We start from the raw sequence: 21486 nt of genomic DNA on the forward strand, positions 1-21486 counted from the left end.
TTTTTTTACTGCATTAACACCTTGCTTGCTGCAGTTTTTTCAGTATCCAAACTCCCCCTACCACTTACCTTATTTTAAGGATCCAATAAAAACTTGTTAATGGAATGTTAAACGGATATGAAACCCAAAAATGTTCTTTCCTGATTCCGATAGAGCATGTAATTTTAAACTACTTTGTAATTTACTTATCAGTTTTTCTTGGGATCTTTTGTTGAAAAGCTTAGTAGACTGCCCATTTCTGGAGCACTATATGGCAGCAGTTTTGCAAGAATGGTATCCATTTGCAAGAGCACTAGATGACAGCACTATTTCCTGCCATATAGTGCTCTAAACGTCTACCTAGGTATCTCTTCAACAAAGAATATCATGAGAATGAAGCAAATTTGATAATAGAAGTAAATTGGAAACTATTTTAAAGTGGTATGCTCTGTCTGAATTATATTACAATCTCAATGTGTTTACTGTTCCTTTCATAATGAGAAGCAGTATGCATTTTGCAGCACCATGGTTTACCAGAAAGCAGATACATCTTATAGAGGACATTTATAATAAGCACCAGAAATGATCTGCCCAACGTACACCAAATCTCTGGTAAAAAGTTTACTGTCTAAAAAGAATATTGTGTTCTAATGCTAAAGTAGGTGGATTCAATCTGCATCTTTTATAGCAAATGTACAAAATTGTATACAAAACTGAAGTCTCTCAATGACTCCACAAATCTTCTTATGGCTCTGCAAAAGTCTGTCCCTTATAGTTGGCCTTAGTTATCTTGGGGTCCTTCCCTTTGTTCCGTCTTTACTTTCTCTGCAGTTTTTGTCCGTAGAAGCAAGGAGGCATTGGGAATGAGTCCAAGTTCCTGCAGTGTGCAGGTATCTTCATCATAGACACGGTGAGGAAACCGACCAACTATATCATATGAGGAGAGCGCAGTAGACCTGCAGATAAAGATTAAATGAAGAGTGAATGTGCTATATTATCTTAGGTATGAAATCCACCATAAAGCCCTAGATGCATTATCAACTAGAAATGAAACTTGTCACAAAATTGTAGCTCAATTAGTACTGGAGAACAAAGAGCATAGGTCTAACATAAAACATAACATTTTAATACACAGCCTTCAATTAAAAAAAAAAATATGCTTAACATAAAATATACCTTTGCCATATATTGCACACAAATAATTTATTAAATGTACTCAGTTTAAGGACAACATGCTAAGTGTAACCCATTACTACAAATTTTCCGACTAAACACATTTCCTATTCACTGCCTAAATGTGACTTAACACTCCATGGATTGAGTGATGTGGTGACATAATTTTGTTTTCAGTATGTACGGCAGTCCTGGGACTCTTTAAATTACTGCCGTTTTTGATGACAGTGGAGAGAGCACTCAAAGCCTGTTTGGCTCCACAGTGCTAATATTCAGAAATAGGCATCGAATAGTGATTTTTTTTTTTTTTTATTATTATTTTATCGAGATTCAAAATATCATCTAGATGATATATCATGAAGACAAAACAAAAATGCAAGGTCAATAGCTTAATTCTGGTGTTGATATAACAGAGACCAAGTGAAATACAAGCAACCCTAGTGCATAAAACCTATAGCACCAGTATTACTATAATTGAACCTTCCCCCCCCCCCCATACAATATTTAAAGCGACACTCAAGTCGAAATTAAAAACTTTCATGATTCAGATAGAGCATGCAATTTTAAACAACTTTCCAAATTTACTTCCATTAAAAAAATAACCACAGTCTTTTTATATTTAAACTTTGAGTCGCCAGCACCTACTGAGCATGTGCAATAATTTACAGACTTTACAGCGCTTTGTGGAGCTGAAGTTCAACCTCCAAGGATTTTGAAACAGTGCTGTAATCTTTGTGAGATTGCGAGAAAAGGGACTGGCACCATTTTGTTATGCGCAGTTCACTCTGTTTACAGCATTACCGTGCAATCTGTGTCTCAGTGTATGGCAAATTTTACTACAGTAATTGTCACTATTTTACAGGTACAGTATTTATTGAATGCTGTGCTAGTGTTAAACTAAACATAGCACTATTGCACCCCTAATATATGTTAGTTCAAACATGTTTTCAAATTTTTAAACACACTGGCAAGTGAAAAGAAAGCTAAATCCGCCTTGTTTCACTTTAAGGCGGTTTTCACTTTTACAGCGGGGCTCTGGTCCCTAACTCTCTCTATAAGCGGGGTATACCTGTATACGCATTTGTGATTGGCTGATGGCTGTCACATGATACAGAAGGAGTGGAAATAGACAACTGAAATTTGTCAGAAAAAAAATTACTCATTTGAAGTTCAGACTAAGTACTGATCCTTTAATTAGATACTATCTTAGGTACTAAGCATAAGTAACAATAATTACACACACTCTCCAGAACTGCCATAGTATTCAAAACCAAATGCAAGTGGCTTTATGGAGAATGTTTTTAATCAGCAAATATGGGGTAATGGATTACCCATAGTATGTTTTTCTGGAAATTTCAATTTTTGATATATGATTTAAACACAAAATATATTTTATTTTGTGATAAAGTAGTGATTGAAGTCTATGTGCTTATTTTAATCATTTATAAAGCTTGTTTTAATGAAAGATTTAAGTTCTCCAATACTAATGGAGCTAAAACACATTGTTCACTATTTCTTTTTAATTATTATTTATTTTTGCCTGCAGATGAAATAAAGCAGAAATGAATTAAACAAAAACAGAAAAGGGTTATAGTGCAGCAAGTGTCACTTACCTATACTGTGCCAAAAAGATGCGCAGATCCCCTATAGTCTCTGTGGGTAGCATTCGAACCTTATAGGTATCATTTCCACTTTCAGACTTGATACGTAGAGTGGTAATGGCTACATGTTGCTGGGACCTAATATTAACAAAAGTTTGTTTTGGGTTTTACAAACAGAAAGTGTGCTTTTTTTGCAGTTTGATATTTAAAGGGACATAAACCCCTAAAAGTTTCTTTCATGATATAGATAGTGTGTAATTTCCCAAGTTAATTGGAAAGCTGTATGCTCTATCTTAATCACAAAAGAAACATTTTTGGTTGTATATCCCTTTAAAGAGATGTAACCCACTAACAGAGTGGTTTGTAACATTAGATAAATTATCCCCAACAATGGTGTATATACTGATCCTTTGGAAAAGGTTTTCCAACAACTTCTTCCAATGATCCACTGAAATCTAAGGGAATTGTAAATAAAAACTTTTCAGAAGGATTAGACTTTACCCCAATGTATCTAAGCTGCATGGGTGATTGTTGGGAAGCATAGTTTGTGTATACCTTTCTTCTGTTGAGAACAATTTGGGGGATTCCACCAAAATCTCTTGTGGTTTTTCATCTTTTCCAGACCCCTAAAAAAAAAAAAAGACAAATTATAAATGACCTCCATCAAAGGCCACCTGCTCAACTGAGTAATTTGCTTACCTGCAAAACATCTCTGATTGGTTTGCGTATATCCAAAACCTGACCTCCACGCACCACAGTCTTTGGTAGTTTGTTCAAGAATTGCTCCACAGTCAGCTGTGGACCTAAGATGGTAGAAAGGTCTATGGCTGATTCTAACATCTCTTTTATTTTGTTCATTCTTTTTAATACCAGAATTCCTTTCCTGCTATTGCCCCCAATAGAAATATAACAAGGTAATGTATACTTTTTGACTAATTTGCACTTATAGTACCACTCGTATGCTTTCACCTGCTACATCTGTGGTCTCCAGCAGTTTCTCCTCACTGCTCCCAACAGTTTGACCATGACCTGGAAATTCATTCCATGGTTGCCGTTCCCTAAAAACCATGTCACGTTTGTCAGTGACCTGCAAGAAATACTCATAATTATAGAAACAGTGTAACATTAATGATCATTATATTGTAATCTGCAGTGTGGAAAGCCAATGTTCATGCCTTATGACTGTATCAGCCACTGTCATACCTGGAAGGTTACTCCATCAGGAAAGTGACTTTGCAGCTCTGATGGGAAAAATCCATCCATGATGTCCTTCAGACATTGCTAAAATGCAGAATGCACAACTTCACTCTTAATGGACCTATAATTTAATTTGCTATCCAATTGTGTAGACTTCTAAGTTACTCATTACCTGTGTGGATGGATCGTGGTAGGATCGAAAAGGCCCCCGGAACATGATGATCCCATTTCTGTATAGTGTAAGTGGTATAGCTTCAGGGTTTTTGAGACGTGCCCCCCCATCTCGGTACACAATTTGAGATTCCCCCTCCCCTCCAAGCACATTAAGATCACGAAGATTCTCCAGAATTACATCAAAATCTGGCTTAAAAGAGGCACTAGAAGTGAAGTCTGTAGGGGGGACACCAATACAATATTTATTAATTCCATTTGGATTAAATAGTGAATTAGATGCATCTTTTATAAGATAAAACTAGCTAAAGCATAATCTGATTAAAGGGATATGAACACTTAAAATGGTTAACCCTTCATATGAGCCTGCTGGTTTGTTTTAATTTCACAGTTCCATCTCTGGTTGCATATAGCAACTAAAATAAAGGATTCGTTAGTCACTACAAACAAATACACAGAGGATATGAAACCCAGTTTTTTGCTTTCATGATTCAGAGCATGCAATTTTAAGCAACTTTCTAATTTAGTCCTATTATCAAAATGTTCTTCGTTCTCTTTGTATCTTTATTTGAAAACCAGGAATATAAAGCTTAGGAGCCAGCCCATTTTTGGTTCAGCACCCTGGGTAGTGCTTGCTGGCTACTTTTATTGTGAAACACGCATCAGTAGGATAGTCTACATATTTTAACTTGCTTACTCCAGTGATTATTTAGCAAATAAAATTGCTGATAAACGCTATTATAATCTATTCATGAATGTCACAGTACAATAGCTGATTTTACAGCAGCTCAAACCCTGTCAAGAATTTACATAAGCGATTAGAGCAAAAGTAATTGTAATTATAGCTCCCGCTATAGAAGGAGCTTATGATCGAGAATCAACAGCTGCTCACCCTCTGATACCTATTCATACAAGCGATTAGGGCTAGAGTAACTGTAATCACAGCTCCCACTATAGAAGGAGCGTAGAACAGAGGAAAGAACAGTCGCATATTTATTTTATGGATGTATGATGACCTCACATATGTTTATTACTTAGTGGAGTCAGTGTTTTTAATAATTTAGTGTGTGTGTGGCATGCTTGACTGTACAAATTTTTTTTTAATAAACTGAAATGAATGTATAGTAATGCATTAGTTAAAGTGATTGCAAAGTTTAATGATTTAAAGCCCAGTATCTAAAAATAATCTTAAAAATAGCAAAACTTTGTCATTAAAATTTACGCTTCTTTTTTAAAAAACTTACCATTTTGTTATGGTAAACAAACCGCCGATCGTCCTCCAGTATCTCGTTCTGTTTTTAGCATATTGATGATGAATCCGGCTTCCTCCAATTGTTGCCTGCCCCATGAGCTGGACGCCAAAGGGGGCACACAACAATTGGAGGAAGCCAGATTCGTCATCAAAATGCTCAATACATTAGGAGATAGGGGCAGAGGATCGGCAGTCTGTTTACCGTAACAAAATGTTCTAATTTGTTTTATTATTGCACTATTGCTTGCATAGAACTGTGTTTAGCCCCTGCCAATGGATAACACACAGATAAAGTCAGCATCAGAGCAGCAATGCACTACTGGGATCTAGTTAAACACATCTGGCAAGCCAATAATAAGAGGTACATGTGCACAGCCACCAATCAGCAGCTAGCTCCTAGCAGTGCATTGCTGCGCCTGAGCCTATCTAGGTATGCTTTTAAAAAAAAGATAAAGAGAATGAAGTACATTTAATAATAGAAGTAAACGGAAAAGTATCTTTAAATTGTATGCTCTCTCTAAAACTTGAAAGTTTCAATTTGACTTTGGAGGCAAATTTTACTTGTGATATCTAACTAAGTTTATCTGGCACTTTTTCACCATATTACACTTTCCATGTGGCACACTTTATAGCTCCCTCAACTCCAGTCCTCAAACACCCCTAGCACTGCTGGCCACAATCTACTTGAGCACAGATGAGTCAGTCACAATGAGTGTGCAGCTGACCAACCCAAGTAAGGAAATACTATCAGGGGTAATTAAAGGGCCATTATACACTCATTTTTTCTTTGCATAAATGTTTTGTAGATGATCTATTTATATAGCCCATAAAGTTTTTTTTTTTTTTAAATGTATAGTTTTGCTTATTTTTAAATAACATTGCTCTGATTTTCAGATTCCTAACCAAGCCCCAAAGTTTTATGTGAATACCGTCAGCTACCTTCTCCAGCTTGCTCCTGTTTGTGTAAAGGGTCTTTTCATATGCAAAAGAAGGGGGAGGAGGGGGAGTGTCTTATTTCCCAACTGCCTTTTCAACAGAGCTAAACTGAAAGCTTCTAAGTACGTTTTTAAACCATTTTATACTGGATTTTTATATCAGTATCTGTGCATCTTATTCTTTATAGTAGTGTCTATTACATGCAGTTATATGAAAATGAGTGTATATTGTCCCTTTAAAGGGACATGAAACCCAAAATTTTTATTTCATGATTCTGATAGAGAATACAATTTTAAACAACTTTCCAATTTACTTCTATTATTTAATTTGCTTTCTTCTCTTGTTATCCTTTGCTGAAATGTTTATCTAGGAAAGCTCATGAGCAGCAAATAATCTAGGTTCTAGTTGCTGATTGGTGGATGTGTATATATATATATATATATATATATATATATATATACATACAGATTGTCATTGGCTCACGCGTGTTCAGTCAGCAACCAGAAGTGCATTGCTGCTCATTGAACAAAGCATATCAAGAGAACGAAAAAAATTGTTAATAGGAGTAAATTAGAAAGTTGCTTAACATTTCCTGCTCTATCTGAATCATTAAAGAAAAAAATTGGGTTTCATATCGCTTTAAGGATGGGATTGACAAACATGGCTTCCTGTGATACTATTTACTTACAGCTAAATCAGGCTAGAAATGAGTACAAGAGCAAGTTCTACAATACTTATTGTCAATGCTTTATATACACCTAGGGGTACACTTACTACAAGTTATGAAACAGATTCTAGGCAACTAAAACATTGCTTTGCTTGACTGACTTAAAGAGACACTAAAGTTACAATTAAACTTTCATGATTCAGATAGAGCAGCAATTTTAAACAACTTTCCAATTTACTTCCATTAACAAAATGTGCAGTATTTTTATATTTACACTTTTTCTCCTACTGAGCATGTGCATGAATTCACGGAATATACATATATGCATTTGTGATTGGCTGAGGGCTGTCACATGATACAGGGGGAGTCGAAATAGACATAACTGAAATTAGTCAGAAAAAAAACCCTGACTTATTTGAAATTGTATTGTCTTTTGTTCATGTATTTGTTAATTATGCAAATCTACTGTATTTACTGTTCCTTTAAAAGAAGCAAGCTGTAGTTACCTGGGTCATGGATCCTGTGGTCCAACTCTGGGGCTTTGGATACATTATTCTCCCCAACCCAGATAAGGCCATAATCACCAAGGAAACGCTGTAAACATAAAGTACAAACCACTGACATGCACCTTCCCATATGTGAATATTGTTTAGCTTGATTACATCACCACACTCATATTTTTCATACATTTTCTTTTACTACTCCACAGCACCGGCTGCAAAGACAATTTTAAAGGGTCACTGCATCAGCTGACATCTGCTCATCTCTCAAACTGCTAATGTTGGTGCACACATTATATGGACATACATTTGTATTGCAAAATTGCTTTGGATAGTTATTAAAGGGACATGAAACCCAATTATTTTATTCAGATACAATTTTAAACAATTTTCAAATGTACTTTGTTCTCAATGTATCCTTTGTTAAATGCAGGGACGTAAGATTAAGAGCTATAGGGCAGCAGTTTTGCCAGAATGTTATCCACATGCAAGGGCATTAGATGGCAGCACTTTTTCCTGCCATGTAATGCTCCAAACGCCTACCTAGGTATCTCTTCAACACAGAATACCATGGGAATGAAGCAAATTTGATAATAGAAGTAAACTTGAAACTTTATAAAACTGCATGCTCTGTTTGAATCACAAAATAAATGTTTTGGGTTTCATATCCCCTCAGCTAGTTTTTGTTTATGCTACTTTATGATTAATGTAGACATATTGCCTATTAAAGGGACACTGAACCCAATTTTTTTTCTATCATGATTCAGATAGAGCATGCAATTTTATGCAACTTTCTAATTTAATCCTATTATCAAATTCTTTTCATTCTCTTGGTATCTTTATTTGAAATGCAAGAATGTAAGTTTAGATGCCGGCCCATTTTTAGTGAACACACTGTGTTGTTCTTGCTGATTGGTGGGTAAATTCACCTACCAATAAACAAGTGCTGTCCATGGTTCTGAACCAAAAAAATAGCTTAGATGCCTTCTTTTTCAAATAAAGAAAGTAAGAGAAAGAAGAAAAATTGATAATAGGAGTAAATTAGAAAGTTATTTAAAATTGCATGCTCTATCTGAATCACGAAAGAAAAAATTTGGGTTCAGTGTCCCTTTATCCATTTTCCTCTAATATACACGTTGATGTCAACAATGTTTCTTCTTATTTTGATATTTGTATTAACAGTTTTGAATTACAAGAAAAACTATTCTATAATTGAGAAAAAACAAAAACAATTTTTAAATTTTTACAGATACTTTGTATCATAAAAAAATTGAATTTAGTGGTTGAATAGTGTAAAAAAGCATGGCGTTTTCATCTAATCGCCAGTGAGTTCCTTTCATTTTTTTGAGTGGCTTTTTGAGTGTTTGATATTGTTTTAGTTGAGGCTAAATTAGAACAAAAGATGTTCTAGAAAGTAACCTGAGTGGAAAATGATTTCACAAGCACCTCTTATGTTATTAATACTTTGTTAGGTGGTAGCGTTGGACTTTTTATCAGATTTGAATCAGTGGTATAAACTTGCTTTGTTTGCTATTTTTATTGTTCCCTCTAATGCTTCATAATGCATTTCACCTTCTTGTCTCACTTTCTTTTGCCTTTACTTTTTGTTCCTATTTCAGGAGTCCCTCCTGTTGTTTCTTGAATTGCTCTGCACTCACTCATTGTTCCGGCGGCACTTTGTATGAATTGGTTACTCAGCTTTTAAACTTCCTAAGAAGGTTTGACATTTAGTGCTAAGATCTAAACAGTTAGAAAACCTTTTTTAAGGAAAATCAATCCAAATATATTTTGATCTACAATACTGAGACTTTAGCAAAAAGTAAAATTTATAAAAACAAAACAAACCACTGCATCTTCTTTGAATTAAGCCTAAACTACTTTAAAGATTTTTTTTAAACTCAAATCAGGAAGTCTACATGGTTCCAAACATCATCATTCTCTGACAGATCTCACTTACTCTAATGGATCCCCAGGAACTAGCCTCGTTTTTTCTTACAGGGACACTGAACCCAATTTTTTTTTCTTTCGTGATTCAAATAGAGCATGAAATTTTAAGCAACTTTCTAATTTACTCCTATTATCAAATTTTCTTTATTCTCTTGGTATCTTTATTTGAAATGCAAGAATGTAAGTTTAGATGCCGGCCCATTTTTGATGAACAACCTGGGTTGTCCTTGCTGATTGGTGGATAAATTCATCCACCAGTAAAAAAAGGTCTGTCCAGAGTCTGAACCAAAAAAAGCTTAGATTCCTTCTTTTTCAAATAAAGATAGCAAGAGAACGAAGAAAAATTGATAATAGGAGTAAATTAGAAAGTTGCTTAAAATTGCATGCTCTATCTGAATCACAAAAGAAAACATTTGGGTTCAGTGTCGTTTTAAAGGACTATTATAGTAAAAAAAAATTAAACGCATTGGAGAAAGCAAATTTAAACCTATAGTTAATGTACTGCTTGGGACCCACAGAGCACTGCTGATCCCTGACAGAAACTGACGCTTACCCAATCAGCAGCGTTAGTCACACAACCCTGCTGTGCGACTAGCTCTGCTGATTGGTTCAGCAGCAGTTTTGGGTCAGGACCAGCAGTGCTCTGTGGGTCCTTAACAGTACTGTAACTATCTGTTTAACCTCTTTGTGTGTGTGTGGGGGGGTCCAGAGTCATAGTCTTAAAATTAATATATTTATTGAGATGTATTATGTTCAAGAGGAGCAGACATTTAAACAAGAATTAAACCTTTAAGTTCTTACTTTTTTACTTTAAAATCCTTCAAAATAAGTGAATAGTGTACTCATTCTATTTTCCCAGAACCAGTCCCCAATGACTTTTAGTCCCTTGGTTCTGCAGTTACTGATAAACAAAACCAGTGATTTTCACCAAGGTAGATCATACTTCAGTATTCTGACCTTTTTTTTCTTCAGATAAACAAAGGAAAATGCACAAAATGAGCCCCAAACTACACATTTTATAAGCAATGTTCTACTGTAAAAAAAGGAAATCACTTTACACCTGAGAAGAGAGAGATAAGCTACTTTGTTTTATAAGAAGACTTCAAGAGGGCATTCATTTTCTCCCAGATTGCCTTGTCTATAAAAACTGGCTGCTCTCATAAGATCTTAAAAACTCAAACGTAACTTGTTATTTCTAAAAGTCCTTGATCTGCTAAAAAGAAAGCATTATTTGTGTGGTTACGTACATAAAAATATTTTAATCCCATGTTGCAATGCAATAAATGCTAATAGACTAAGTGGTAGATTACAAGTGAAACGCTAATTTACTGCACGCCCGCAAACGGGAAAATTTGCCCGTTTACGAGCGCGCAGTAAATAACCAGCCATTACAAGTGGCTTGTTATTGCTACCGCAAGCTCGCAGTAGCAATTAGCGCTTTCGTTTTTTATTAAAAAGTTGGCAGGTGCGGGGTGTTAAAAAAAAAAAAAAAAAAAAAAACCACAACACTTAAAACTGCCCTTACATTGTGTTCCCAATAAATATATATGTATATGACTCACGGCATGAGAACGAGGCTCATATTGGAGCCTTTGTAAGCGCGCTCTTGTGAGTGCAATGCTTCGGAGCAATTCAAGCTGGCATTAATAAGTTGAGCGCAAATATCGTTTTCGAGGAAGCGATATTTTGCGCTCATTTTGTAATCTAGCCCTAAAATGGGTTCAGCCCAGGGTGAAAATGTATAATCAGTAAAAGGGTTACAGGATTGCATTTACGGGCACGCGATAAATAACCAGCCATTGTTTTCCTGTGGTGGTGGTGGTGGTTTTTTTTCTGTTTTCTCTCTCTTTTTTCACTCACCTCCATTTCCTTCACTCTTTGTTGCAGTTCTTCACATTTTTTCTCAAGGTCCTTTGTTTGATTTCCTAAATTAGAAGGTTCTGCACATAGGAAAAGCTTGTTATGTTCTGTAACATCATTACACTTAACAATAAAATACCATATGGAATCATACAAGCTCATTGTCAAACCTGTCTTGTGTTTCTGAAGTTTCTTGATCTTCTCTGTAAGAACAGCAATCTCCTGATCCTAATGGACAAAGTGAAATATTATCTCTATTACACTTGTACTCTGTGTTTATATACTGTACATATAAATATTCCATGTCTTTGAGGGTTATGCTAGCTATAGTTCCCAAAATAATGGGATTATTACTATCATAATTTAATTGTATAGCGCTAGGTACAGAGATAAGGGCATAAAATGATAAGATACAAAAACATAACAGACTAAATAAACAAATCTAGTAAAGGAGGAAGAGGGCTGTCTGAAAGCTTACAGTCTATAGGTTGAGGGTGCAGAGACATAAGGTTTGGGGTAGCTTGCAATGTGGATTGTAGTTGCAGCAGTGATTCAAGGCAGTTCAAGACTTATTTTGGGTAGGATGAAAAACAGAGGAGAGATGTTAAGCTTCTCTGAATGGGTGGGCTTTCAAAGAGCATCTGAAGCTAAACAAGGTTGGTGACAGTTTGATTAATTGAATGAGTTCCAGAGGACAGTAGCAGTGCGTGAGAAGTCTTGAAGGCGGGAGAAGGATGTAGAGCTAATAGAAGTGGGAAGGCTATTTAGAAGTAGATTGCAGTAACCAATGCATGACAAAATTAGGTAATTAATTATTTTTATAGTTTATTAAATAAGGAAAAGTTCAATTCTGGAAATGTTGCGTAGGTGTAAATGGCAGGATTTGGTGAGCACTTGTATATGTGAAGTTGAATGTGAGTTAATAGTCAAGTGAGCCCAAGACAGCGGACCTGGGATGAGGTGTTGATAATTGAGTCTCCAACTGCAAGAGAAATGTCAGGTGTTGGATGTCTTGAAGAGGGGGGAATAAGAAGCAGCTCAGTTTTATCCACATTGATTTGTAGGTAGCGTGAGGACATCCAAGAGTTAATCGCAGAGAGACAGTTGGTAATCTGATTGAGTAAAGAGGGAGAGATATCAGGAGAGGAAAGATATCATCAGCATATAAGTATATAAGTGGTACTACAACCCAAAGGAGAATATGTCTTCCAAGAAAGGATATTGTCACGGATACCGGGATGCAAGGGTTAAACCCCTACTCCCTACTATCTCACCCCATCTCATTTATCAGCGGATTTGGGCTCCTGAGAGCAACCATGATCTCCCAGACCTGTTGTTTTGTAATGTGAACTTTGTCAGAGAAGAGCTGATCTCTGACCGGGAAAACCCTTCTAAGCTGGCCGGGCTCCTGGAACTGCCGGCGGGCCGCACCGCAACGGATACCTGCCTAACCCGCTTCACACTGGACACCCGCTAACTTTACCCCTGGTCGCTCCAGCGGCCCTTTGCCTCAAAACTCTGCTCTTTTGGGGATTGGTAGTGCCTAGAGAGGACAAGAGGTGAGGTGATTGCCGGAGGGGAGCTTTGGGAACCGGAGGTTTTGGACACCCCTACCCCCTATCTTTATCGTGCTGTAACTCCGGTCCCCAGTAACGAATCACTGGACCGCTTTTTGGACTGTGGCATCTGGGGATCGAAAGCTTTCAAATGACACCCTGGAAGTGCCGCCGCTCCCCCGGGATCACCCCGAAACCACCACCCCTGTGTCCTGGGTCTCTGTGGGACTGTGGCTGCTATAGCAGGTGCCAGCCTGTCTGGAGGGGATGAAATGGCGGGAGATTTGTGTATAAAAGAAGTGTGTGTTTTCCAATAAAATCAGTTATTGTTTCACCTGAATGCTAGTCTGTCTAGTTATTTGGGTGGGCTACTGCTATAATCACTTTCTCCGCTACATAGCGGCAGGTTCCAGGCATCAGGGGGATCCATTGGCGGAGCTACCCAGTCGGGGTAGCCGGTATCCATCACAGATATATTGAGAGAAAAAAAGCAAGAGACCCATGACAGAGAATATGCTTTTAAAGGACACTGTAAACAAGCATTTGAGAGATATGAAACAAACAGGAGAGGGCTGTATTTTGGATGCCTAATTAATGTAAGATTTTTAAGAGGAGAGGATGGTGTTGGACATAAAGACGGAATTACTCCATGTCTCATGTCACTGAAAGTCTGTCTTATATGGTGTGTGCTTAGACAATTATACACTGTAATGGTATTAACCTTATGCTGAATTTCTCTCTCCTGCAACTGAACTTTCCTCTCAAGCTCACCAATACGTCTCATGGTGGTGCTCAGCAGGTCAAAGTCACTAGGGCCTGTCCCTGCAATGAAAATTCTATGAGATACAGGCTACCCTCTACAAAAAAACATCCAAAAGATACTGAGCTACAGGCAGACAGTCTCCTTATACAACCTATTTCCTGTCAACTCAGATTAATTAATCACTCTAGTAAATACAGTAGATTTGCATAATAAACAAATGCATGATAAAAAGACAATGCAATAGCACTTAGTCTGAACTTCAAATCAGTAGTAGATTATTTTCTGACAAATTTCAAAGTTATGTCTATTTCCACTCTTCCTGTATCACGTGACAGCCATCAGCCAATCACATATGCATATACGTATATACAGTAAGAGCTGTGACTCAAAAAGTGTAAACATAAAAAGACTGTGCACGTTTTGTTTATGGAAGTAAATTGGAAAGAGTGTCCCTTTAACTTTAAGAGTTGATAAGTCTGTAATTTGGATATACTTAAAGGGACACTGAACTCAATTTTTTTCTTTTGTGATTCAGATAGAGTATGCAATTTTAAGCAACTTTCTAATTTACTCCTATTATCAATCTTTCTTCATTCTCTTGCTATATTTATTTGATATAAAAGCCATCTAAGCTTTTTTGGGTTAAGAACTCTGGACAGCACTTTTTGATTGGTGGATTAATTTTTTCCACCAATCAGCACCAAAAATGGGCTGGCATCAAAACTTAGATTCTTGCATTTCAAATAAAGATACCAAGAGAATAAAGAAAATTTGATAATAGGAGTAAATTAGAAAGTTGCTTAAAATGTCATGCTCTATCTGAATCATGAAAGAAAAAATTTGGGTTCAGTGTCCCTTTAATACCTCCAAATATAGCAACAGAGAAGTTGAAGGAAAAAAAAAGGTAATTTGGCTTTTTTTATTTTTTGTTTTTTTTAACCTATCCTTTGATTCCAAGTTTGCTGATCAAGTATAAAGCAAAAGAAAAACCCAATTAAACATTAACAATTAGCACCTTATTAGGTAATCATATCTATAGAGGGCTATTTATTTAACTTATGAAACCATTCCTTTGAGTTCACCAACATAAAGGGACACATGTCAAATTAAACTTTCATGATTCAGACACAGCATGTAATTTTAAATAACTTTCCTATTTACTTCCATTAAAATATGCAAAGTCTTTTATATTTACACTTTTTAAGTTACCAGCTCCTACTGAGCATGTGCAAGAATTCACAGAATATACCTATATTCCACTGCTGCTCTGTCACATGGGGGTTTCCACTTCAGCCACACTCCTAGGTCTGGTAATAGACAAGGAGGTGGTGTAGGTATTTTACTTTCCTCTTGTTGCACCTTTTAACAAATACATCCCATCTCTTCCCTCACATTTTCCTCATTCGAAACCCACACAATTCGCTTATTCTCTCCTCTTTCTATACGTGTTGCAGTCATATACCATCCTCCTGGCTCCTCAACTCAATTTCTAGATCACTTGGCTGCCTGGCTACCCTATTTCCTTTCCTCAGACACCCCATCCCTCATTCTTGGTGACTTCAACATCCCTCTTGACAATCCCACTGCCTCCTCTGCAAAATAACTTCTGCAACTCACTTCCTCTTTCAGTTTGTCACAATGGACTGATTCTACAACTCACAAAGATGGTCACTCCCTTGACCTGATCTTTAGCTATCGATGCACCCTCTCAAACTTCACAAACTCCCCCTTTCCTCTTTCTGACCGCCATCTCCTTACTTGCAACATATCATCCCTCCCTACAACTCTCCCTCCTTCTGCTCCTCACACCAAACTTCACAGAAGCATTATGTCATTAGATCAACAACAGCTTTCTAATTCCCTCAAACCTCTCCTCTCATCCTTCTCCTCCTTTTCATGCCCTGATCAATCTATCTGCCACTATAATTCCACCCTTACATCCGTCCTTGACAATCTCGCCCCTCTTACCATAGCTCGGAAATCAAACACTTATCCTCAGCCCTGGCATACTCCTCTGACACGATACCTACACAGATGTTCCCGTACTGCTGAGCGGCACTGGAGAAAATCTAGGAGTTCAGCTGATTTTCAACATTACAAATTTATCTTGAACTCCTACTACTCTGCACTTAATTTCCATAAGCAACACTATTTCTCTACTCTTATCTCTAATCTTTCTTCAAACCCAAAACGTTTGTTATCCACTTTCAATACTCTTCTCCGCCCTCCCCCACCTCCTATTACAACTTCTCTGTCAGCTCAAGACTTTGCTAACCACTTCAATAACAAAATCGACTCCATCAGAAGTGAAATCAGCTCTCAACATAATTCCATTCTCTCACCCCCTCAAATGCTCTCAATCAACCACAACCCACATAACCTTAAACTTAGCTCATTCTCCCTTGTTACTGAGGAAGAAGTTTCGGCACTTATACTGCGCTCTCACCTCACTACCTGTCCCCTTGACCCTATCCCCTCACAGCTACTCCCCTCCCTCTCTGCCACCCTTACCCCTATACTCACACACACTTTCAACCTCTCCCTCAGCACCGGTACATTTCCCTCACTGATGAAACATGCACTGGTCACACCTATCCTCAAAAAACCTTCACTTGATCCTACCTCCCCATCCAACTATCGCTCTATTTCCCTCCTCCCTCTTGCATCAAAGCTTCTCGAAAAACTAGCTTATGCACGCCTATCCCATTTCCTTACAATAAACTCCCTCCTTGACCCATTGCAATCTGGATTTCGTCCCCATCACTCCATAGAGACAGCAATTGTTAAGGTTACCAACGACCTACTTACAGCAAAATCAAAAGGCCACTTCGCTCTGCTTATCCTCCTTGATCTGTCCACAGCCTTTGACACTGTTGACCACCCTCTCTTGCTCCAAACCCTCCAATCCTTCGGCATATGTGACATAGCCCTCTTGTGGCTCTCTTCCTACCTGTCAAACTGTACCTTTAGTGTAGCCTTCTCTGGGGCCTCCTCTGCCCCGTCACCACTTTCTGTCGGAATACCGCTAGGCTCTGTCCTCGGCCCCCTTCTCTTCTCAATCTAAACGTCATCACTAGGTTCCCTAATAAAGTCCCACTGTTTACAATATCATTTGTATGCCGATGACACCCAAATCTACTTCTCTGCACCAGACCTTTCTCCTTCCTTGCTAACCCGTGTCACTAACTGTCTTTCTCACATCTCCAACTGGATGTCCTCTCACTACCTGAAGCTAAATCTCTCCAAAACCGAGCTCCTTATTTTCCCCCCTTCTTCTAAACTCTCCACCCCCAATCTCTCTATAACTGTCGACAACTCCATCATTACCCCTACCCCGCATGCCCGATGTCTCGGCGTCACATTTGACTCAGATCTTTCTTTCACTCCTCACATTCAGTCATTGGCTAAAGCCTGCCGCTTCCACCTTAAAAACGTCTCTAAAATTAGACACTTCTTTACACAAGACACAACTAAGATTTTAATCCACTCTCTCATTCTCTCCCGCCTCGATTACTGCAACTCTGTCCTCTCTGGTCTCCCCACCTACCGCCTAGCTCCTTTACAATCCATAATGAATGCCGCTGCCAGACTCATCTTCCTTACACGTCGCTCTTCATCTGCTGCACCTCTCTGCCAATCTCTTCACTGGCTTCCTCTTGCCTCTAGGATCAAACACAAAATTCTCATTCTGACATACAAAGCCCTCAACTGCACTGCTCCCCCCTATATCTCAGACCTTGTCTCCAGATACTCTCCCTCCCGTCCCCTTCGCTCTGCTCACGACCTCCTACTCTCCTGTCACCTCATCACACTCCCGTTTACAGGACTTCTCCAGACTGGCTCCCATCTTGTGGAACTCTCTGCCTCTCTCCACAAGAATCTCTTCTAGTTTTAAAAGCTTCAAGTGCTCCCTAAAGACTCTACTGTTCAGGGATGCATACAACCTACGCTAACCTTTCTTTATACCAGTTCCTCTCCTCCATTGCTATCCCCTGAACCCCCTTAGCATGTAAGCCTAAAAGTCCAGCTGTTTGTAGATAACCTTCTTAAGAGCTGACTACAACAGTGCAACTCTTGGCAGGGCCCTCTACCCATTTGATCCCTATAACTGTTTTGTTGTACTCCGCCTTTGTTAATTGCGCTGCGGAATCTGTTGGCGCTCTACAAATAACCGATAATAATAAATAATAATAATAACCTATATGCATTTGTGATTGGCTGATGGCTGTCACATGGTACAGGGGGAGTGGAATAATATATAACTTTAAAATTTGTTAGAATTAAATCTACTACTTATTTGAAGATCAGACAAAGTGCTATTGCATTGTCTTGTTACTAAGTACTAAGAACCAGTCTCTTTATCTCCTATATAGCAATGAGTAACTAGGAGTGCTACAGCAGTTTATAGAGTACACTAAACAGATGTTTGTTTATATATATATATATATATATATATATATATAAAATTAATCACACACACACGCTTGTCTGTATCAATTAAATTTGTTCAATAAATTTTCACAGGCTAAATGAGAAAAAAAAAATCTCAATATTGCCCTTTAGTTGAAAACATATACCCCTGTGTTATTTATAAGTGACAGATATATAGATATATAAAGAGATCACTGCATAATACATCTGCACACTCAAATTATATATTTTTTTGTAGACAGAATACATATTTGTGCAAATGAACTTCACCGTGGGAACATGTAGGTGTATACTATTGACACACCTTTCATTTCCTTGCTTAAAACCATGACTTAATATCCTGCATGTATGGTGTATCCTGTCTCTATTAAAGGTACATGAAACACAAACTTCTACTTTCAGAATTCAGTCAGAACATAACATTTTAAGCAACTCTCCATTTTACTTCTATTATCAAATGTACTTCATTCTATTTAATATCCTTTGTTGATGGGGCAGTAATACACTACTGGGAGCTAGCTGAACACATTGGGTGAGCCAGTATCAAGGGGCAGATATGTGCAGTCACCAATCACCAGCTAGCCCTCGAACTCCCAGTAGTGCATTGCTGCTTCTGAGCCTAGTCAGGTGTACTTTTCAACAAAGGAGTATAAAGTAAATTAAATAATATTCGTAAATTGGAAAGTTGTTTAAAATTGCATGCTCTATCTGAATCATGAAAGTTTAATTTTGACATTAATGTCCCTTTAAATTATATAAATTGTGCAACACTTGACTAATTGATTTTTTATATCTTCTACTTTAGTAGATCAGTCCTAGAGGTGTATGTGTGTGTGTGTGTGTATATATATATATATATATATATATATATATATATATATATATACAGTATATATTTAATCCACAAACAGGCATGCACTACTTTGTCTGATTAAGGGTTGAGATCCCCGAAACGTCACATCATTTTTTGTGCACATTAAAAGTACATTTGAAAAACGAGAGTGCATGCCTGTTTTTGGATTTTGTTACTACTTTGCCTGCACCCTGGTAGACATTTGGGATTGACTGAACGACATATACATCATCAGTAGAAAAAGACACTGTCTTGGGGGGGGCTGGCTGGAACTAAAGATGATTTTTCTATGACTTTAAGAGTTTGCAATAAGGCATACACCAGTTTTGTAAGCTCATGGTAACTGTCTTTAATGAAATCCTATAGCATGGTGTAGTGTAACACATCACATTAAAAATATGAACTGGGTTTGCAGGAATCCCATTATCTGATACTGTTGGTATGGAATATGTAGTAACCCCATGACATACTGTATGCCATCCCAGCAAACTAAGCTGCTAACCTTGGACAATCTTGCTTAGAAGTGAGGGGGCTATCTTTTCTGAAGATCCCATGGGATGAGAGGGGAGACCATCGATCAAGAGCAGCTCTTCTTCTTGATGCAAACATAGAAAATGACATTTAGGAGAAAACAAAGAAGCATAGCAAATGCTGTAAACTGTCACTGGAAATAATTTAAAATTACTTAAAAACTAGGATTTCTTTTTACAATTATTGGGAGAATGTGGATGCAGAGATCCACTTGGATGGCCAAAAATACTACAAATAAGTGAGGGGATGTGTGTATATGGCAAGCACTGGAAGTAATAGGTTTAATGGGAACTATTGGTATAATTAAAGGGACATAATACTGCAAAAAGATTTTTTAATGTGTTAGACCAATTTTTATGCACTATGTGTTTAATTCCTATATAGTTAATCATATAGTTAAATTCTGCTTCCCATATTATTTCCAGTGTAATTGTGTTCTACCTTGTATATTACTCCCTCTTTGATATTGATTTAAAGATACTTTCCCTAAATGGTTATTCCATGATTTACATAAATAAACATTATAACTCAGAGAAGGGAACGCGCAAGTGGCTTATTGCTGATGCTCACCTGTGCAACCTTCGTGGATTTTAAACGGTGCTGCCCTCTTCCTATGGGGAAACATATGTTTATACACTGGGCTAAAATAGAGTCAACTGAAGATGCAGCGTTTTAAGCAATATTTATGTCAGAAACGTAAAAGAGTTAAAGGAGAGACAAGTCATAAAGAGAACTGCACCCCACTCCTTAGGTGGTGAATGCGAAGAACCAATTACCCGATTTCGTGTGGTTTTCTTGCGTGAATATTAAGTGGCCTTAAATGCTTGCTTGGTGCTACGTTATTTTCCTCTGTCTGCCTTCTCGGCGATATTCCTCCTTCTGTATGCGACATTCCCGGTAAGATCCCGCCGGTTGGCATACGGGCCTTGCGGGGTTTACTCAGGGTGATTAAAGGGTCGCTCATGTTGCACTTGCTTTCACTGCGCCGCCATATTGTTTGCAGACGGTAACTAGGCAACAGAAGTTTTCAAGGTTTTTACTGGCTGCTTGAAGATCAAGTGGAAAAAAAAAACTTCTGTGCACCAGGCTTAGAAATAGTACACTAGTGTTTTCTAACCTATTGGTTTGAGAGCCACAGTGCTGCGGTCCATACAGTCCGGATCTTTATCCACTTCTCCCAAAGACTGAGTGCTCCTCTTCAACTCAACAATGTCCGTTGTCCTCTATGAGAACACATAGTGTATACGTGTTGGGTTCTAAATGTATTCAGTCACATATTTTTTAATGTAAAAGACCGTACGTGCATCTTTGTTATACAAGGATACTGGATTAACAAAATTGGAAATATGCAGAAATTCACACCACTCGAAAAATGTACTATTTTCTCGCCTATTTACTGTATAACTGAAAACAAGGAGTCAAACTCAAACATAGAACTTTCCTATAGCACTGAGACACACATTTGGCTAAAATAGATAACATCTGTAGCTTTATATACAACAGTATATGTTTTGCTATGAGTCCTATGACTATCACAAACCACATCATTAAAGGGACACTGAACTCAGTTTTTTTCTTTTGTGATTCAGAGAGAGCATGACATTTTAAGCAACTTTCTAATTTACTCCTATTATCAAATTTTCTTTATTTTCTTGGTATCTTTATTTGAAATTCAAGAATGTAAGTTTAGATGCCGGCCCATTTTTGGTGAACAACCTGGGTTGTCCTTGCTGATTGGTGGATAAATTAATCCACCAATAAAAAAGTGCTGTCCAGAGTTCTGAACCAAAAAATAAAAAATCTTAGATGCCTTGTTTTTCAAATAAAGATAGCAAGAGAACTAAGAAAAATTGATAATAGGAGTAAATTAGAAAGTTGCTTAAAATTGCACGCTTTATCTGAACCACAAAAGAAAAAATTTGGGTCCAGTGTCCCTTTAAAGAGTTTTGGTTTGGGCCATCTATGCCTGTGCTGAAGACAGTAGGTTTTAGTGTAGTTCTATGTCATCATGATGCCTTTACAATCATATGTTCTCCAAAAAATTTATTTATTAATAATCACTAATACTT

The 21486-nt window shown here is 37.5% G+C and overlaps 1 protein-coding gene across 2 annotated transcripts; it reads right to left on the minus strand.

The window, feature by feature from the left end:
* Positions 1 to 585: 585 nt before the first annotated feature.
* UBXN11 (UBX domain protein 11) lies at positions 586 to 20392 on the minus strand. Of its 2 annotated transcripts, none has more exons than XM_053704764.1 (14): positions 20194 to 20392; positions 19988 to 20028; positions 19389 to 19478; positions 13561 to 13661; positions 11454 to 11511; positions 11284 to 11363; positions 7483 to 7570; positions 4123 to 4340; positions 3957 to 4034; positions 3723 to 3840; positions 3453 to 3556; positions 3309 to 3379; positions 2766 to 2891; positions 586 to 935 (listed from the first exon to the last, which is right to left on the minus strand). In XM_053704764.1, the coding sequence occupies exons 1-14, from the start codon at positions 20379 to 20381 to the stop codon at positions 761 to 763; spliced, it is 1536 nt and encodes a 511-aa protein (XP_053560739.1). In that variant the 5' UTR covers positions 20382 to 20392; the 3' UTR covers positions 586 to 760. The 2 variants fall into 2 exon arrangements, with proteins under 2 accessions (XP_053560739.1, XP_053560738.1); XM_053704763.1 differs by having other exon boundaries at positions 19389 to 19481.
* Positions 20393 to 21486: the final 1094 nt, after the last annotated feature.

The sequence above is a fragment of the Bombina bombina genome, chromosome 3 (assembly GCF_027579735.1).
Source record: "Bombina bombina isolate aBomBom1 chromosome 3, aBomBom1.pri, whole genome shotgun sequence".
NCBI lineage: Eukaryota > Metazoa > Chordata > Amphibia > Anura > Bombinatoridae > Bombina > Bombina bombina.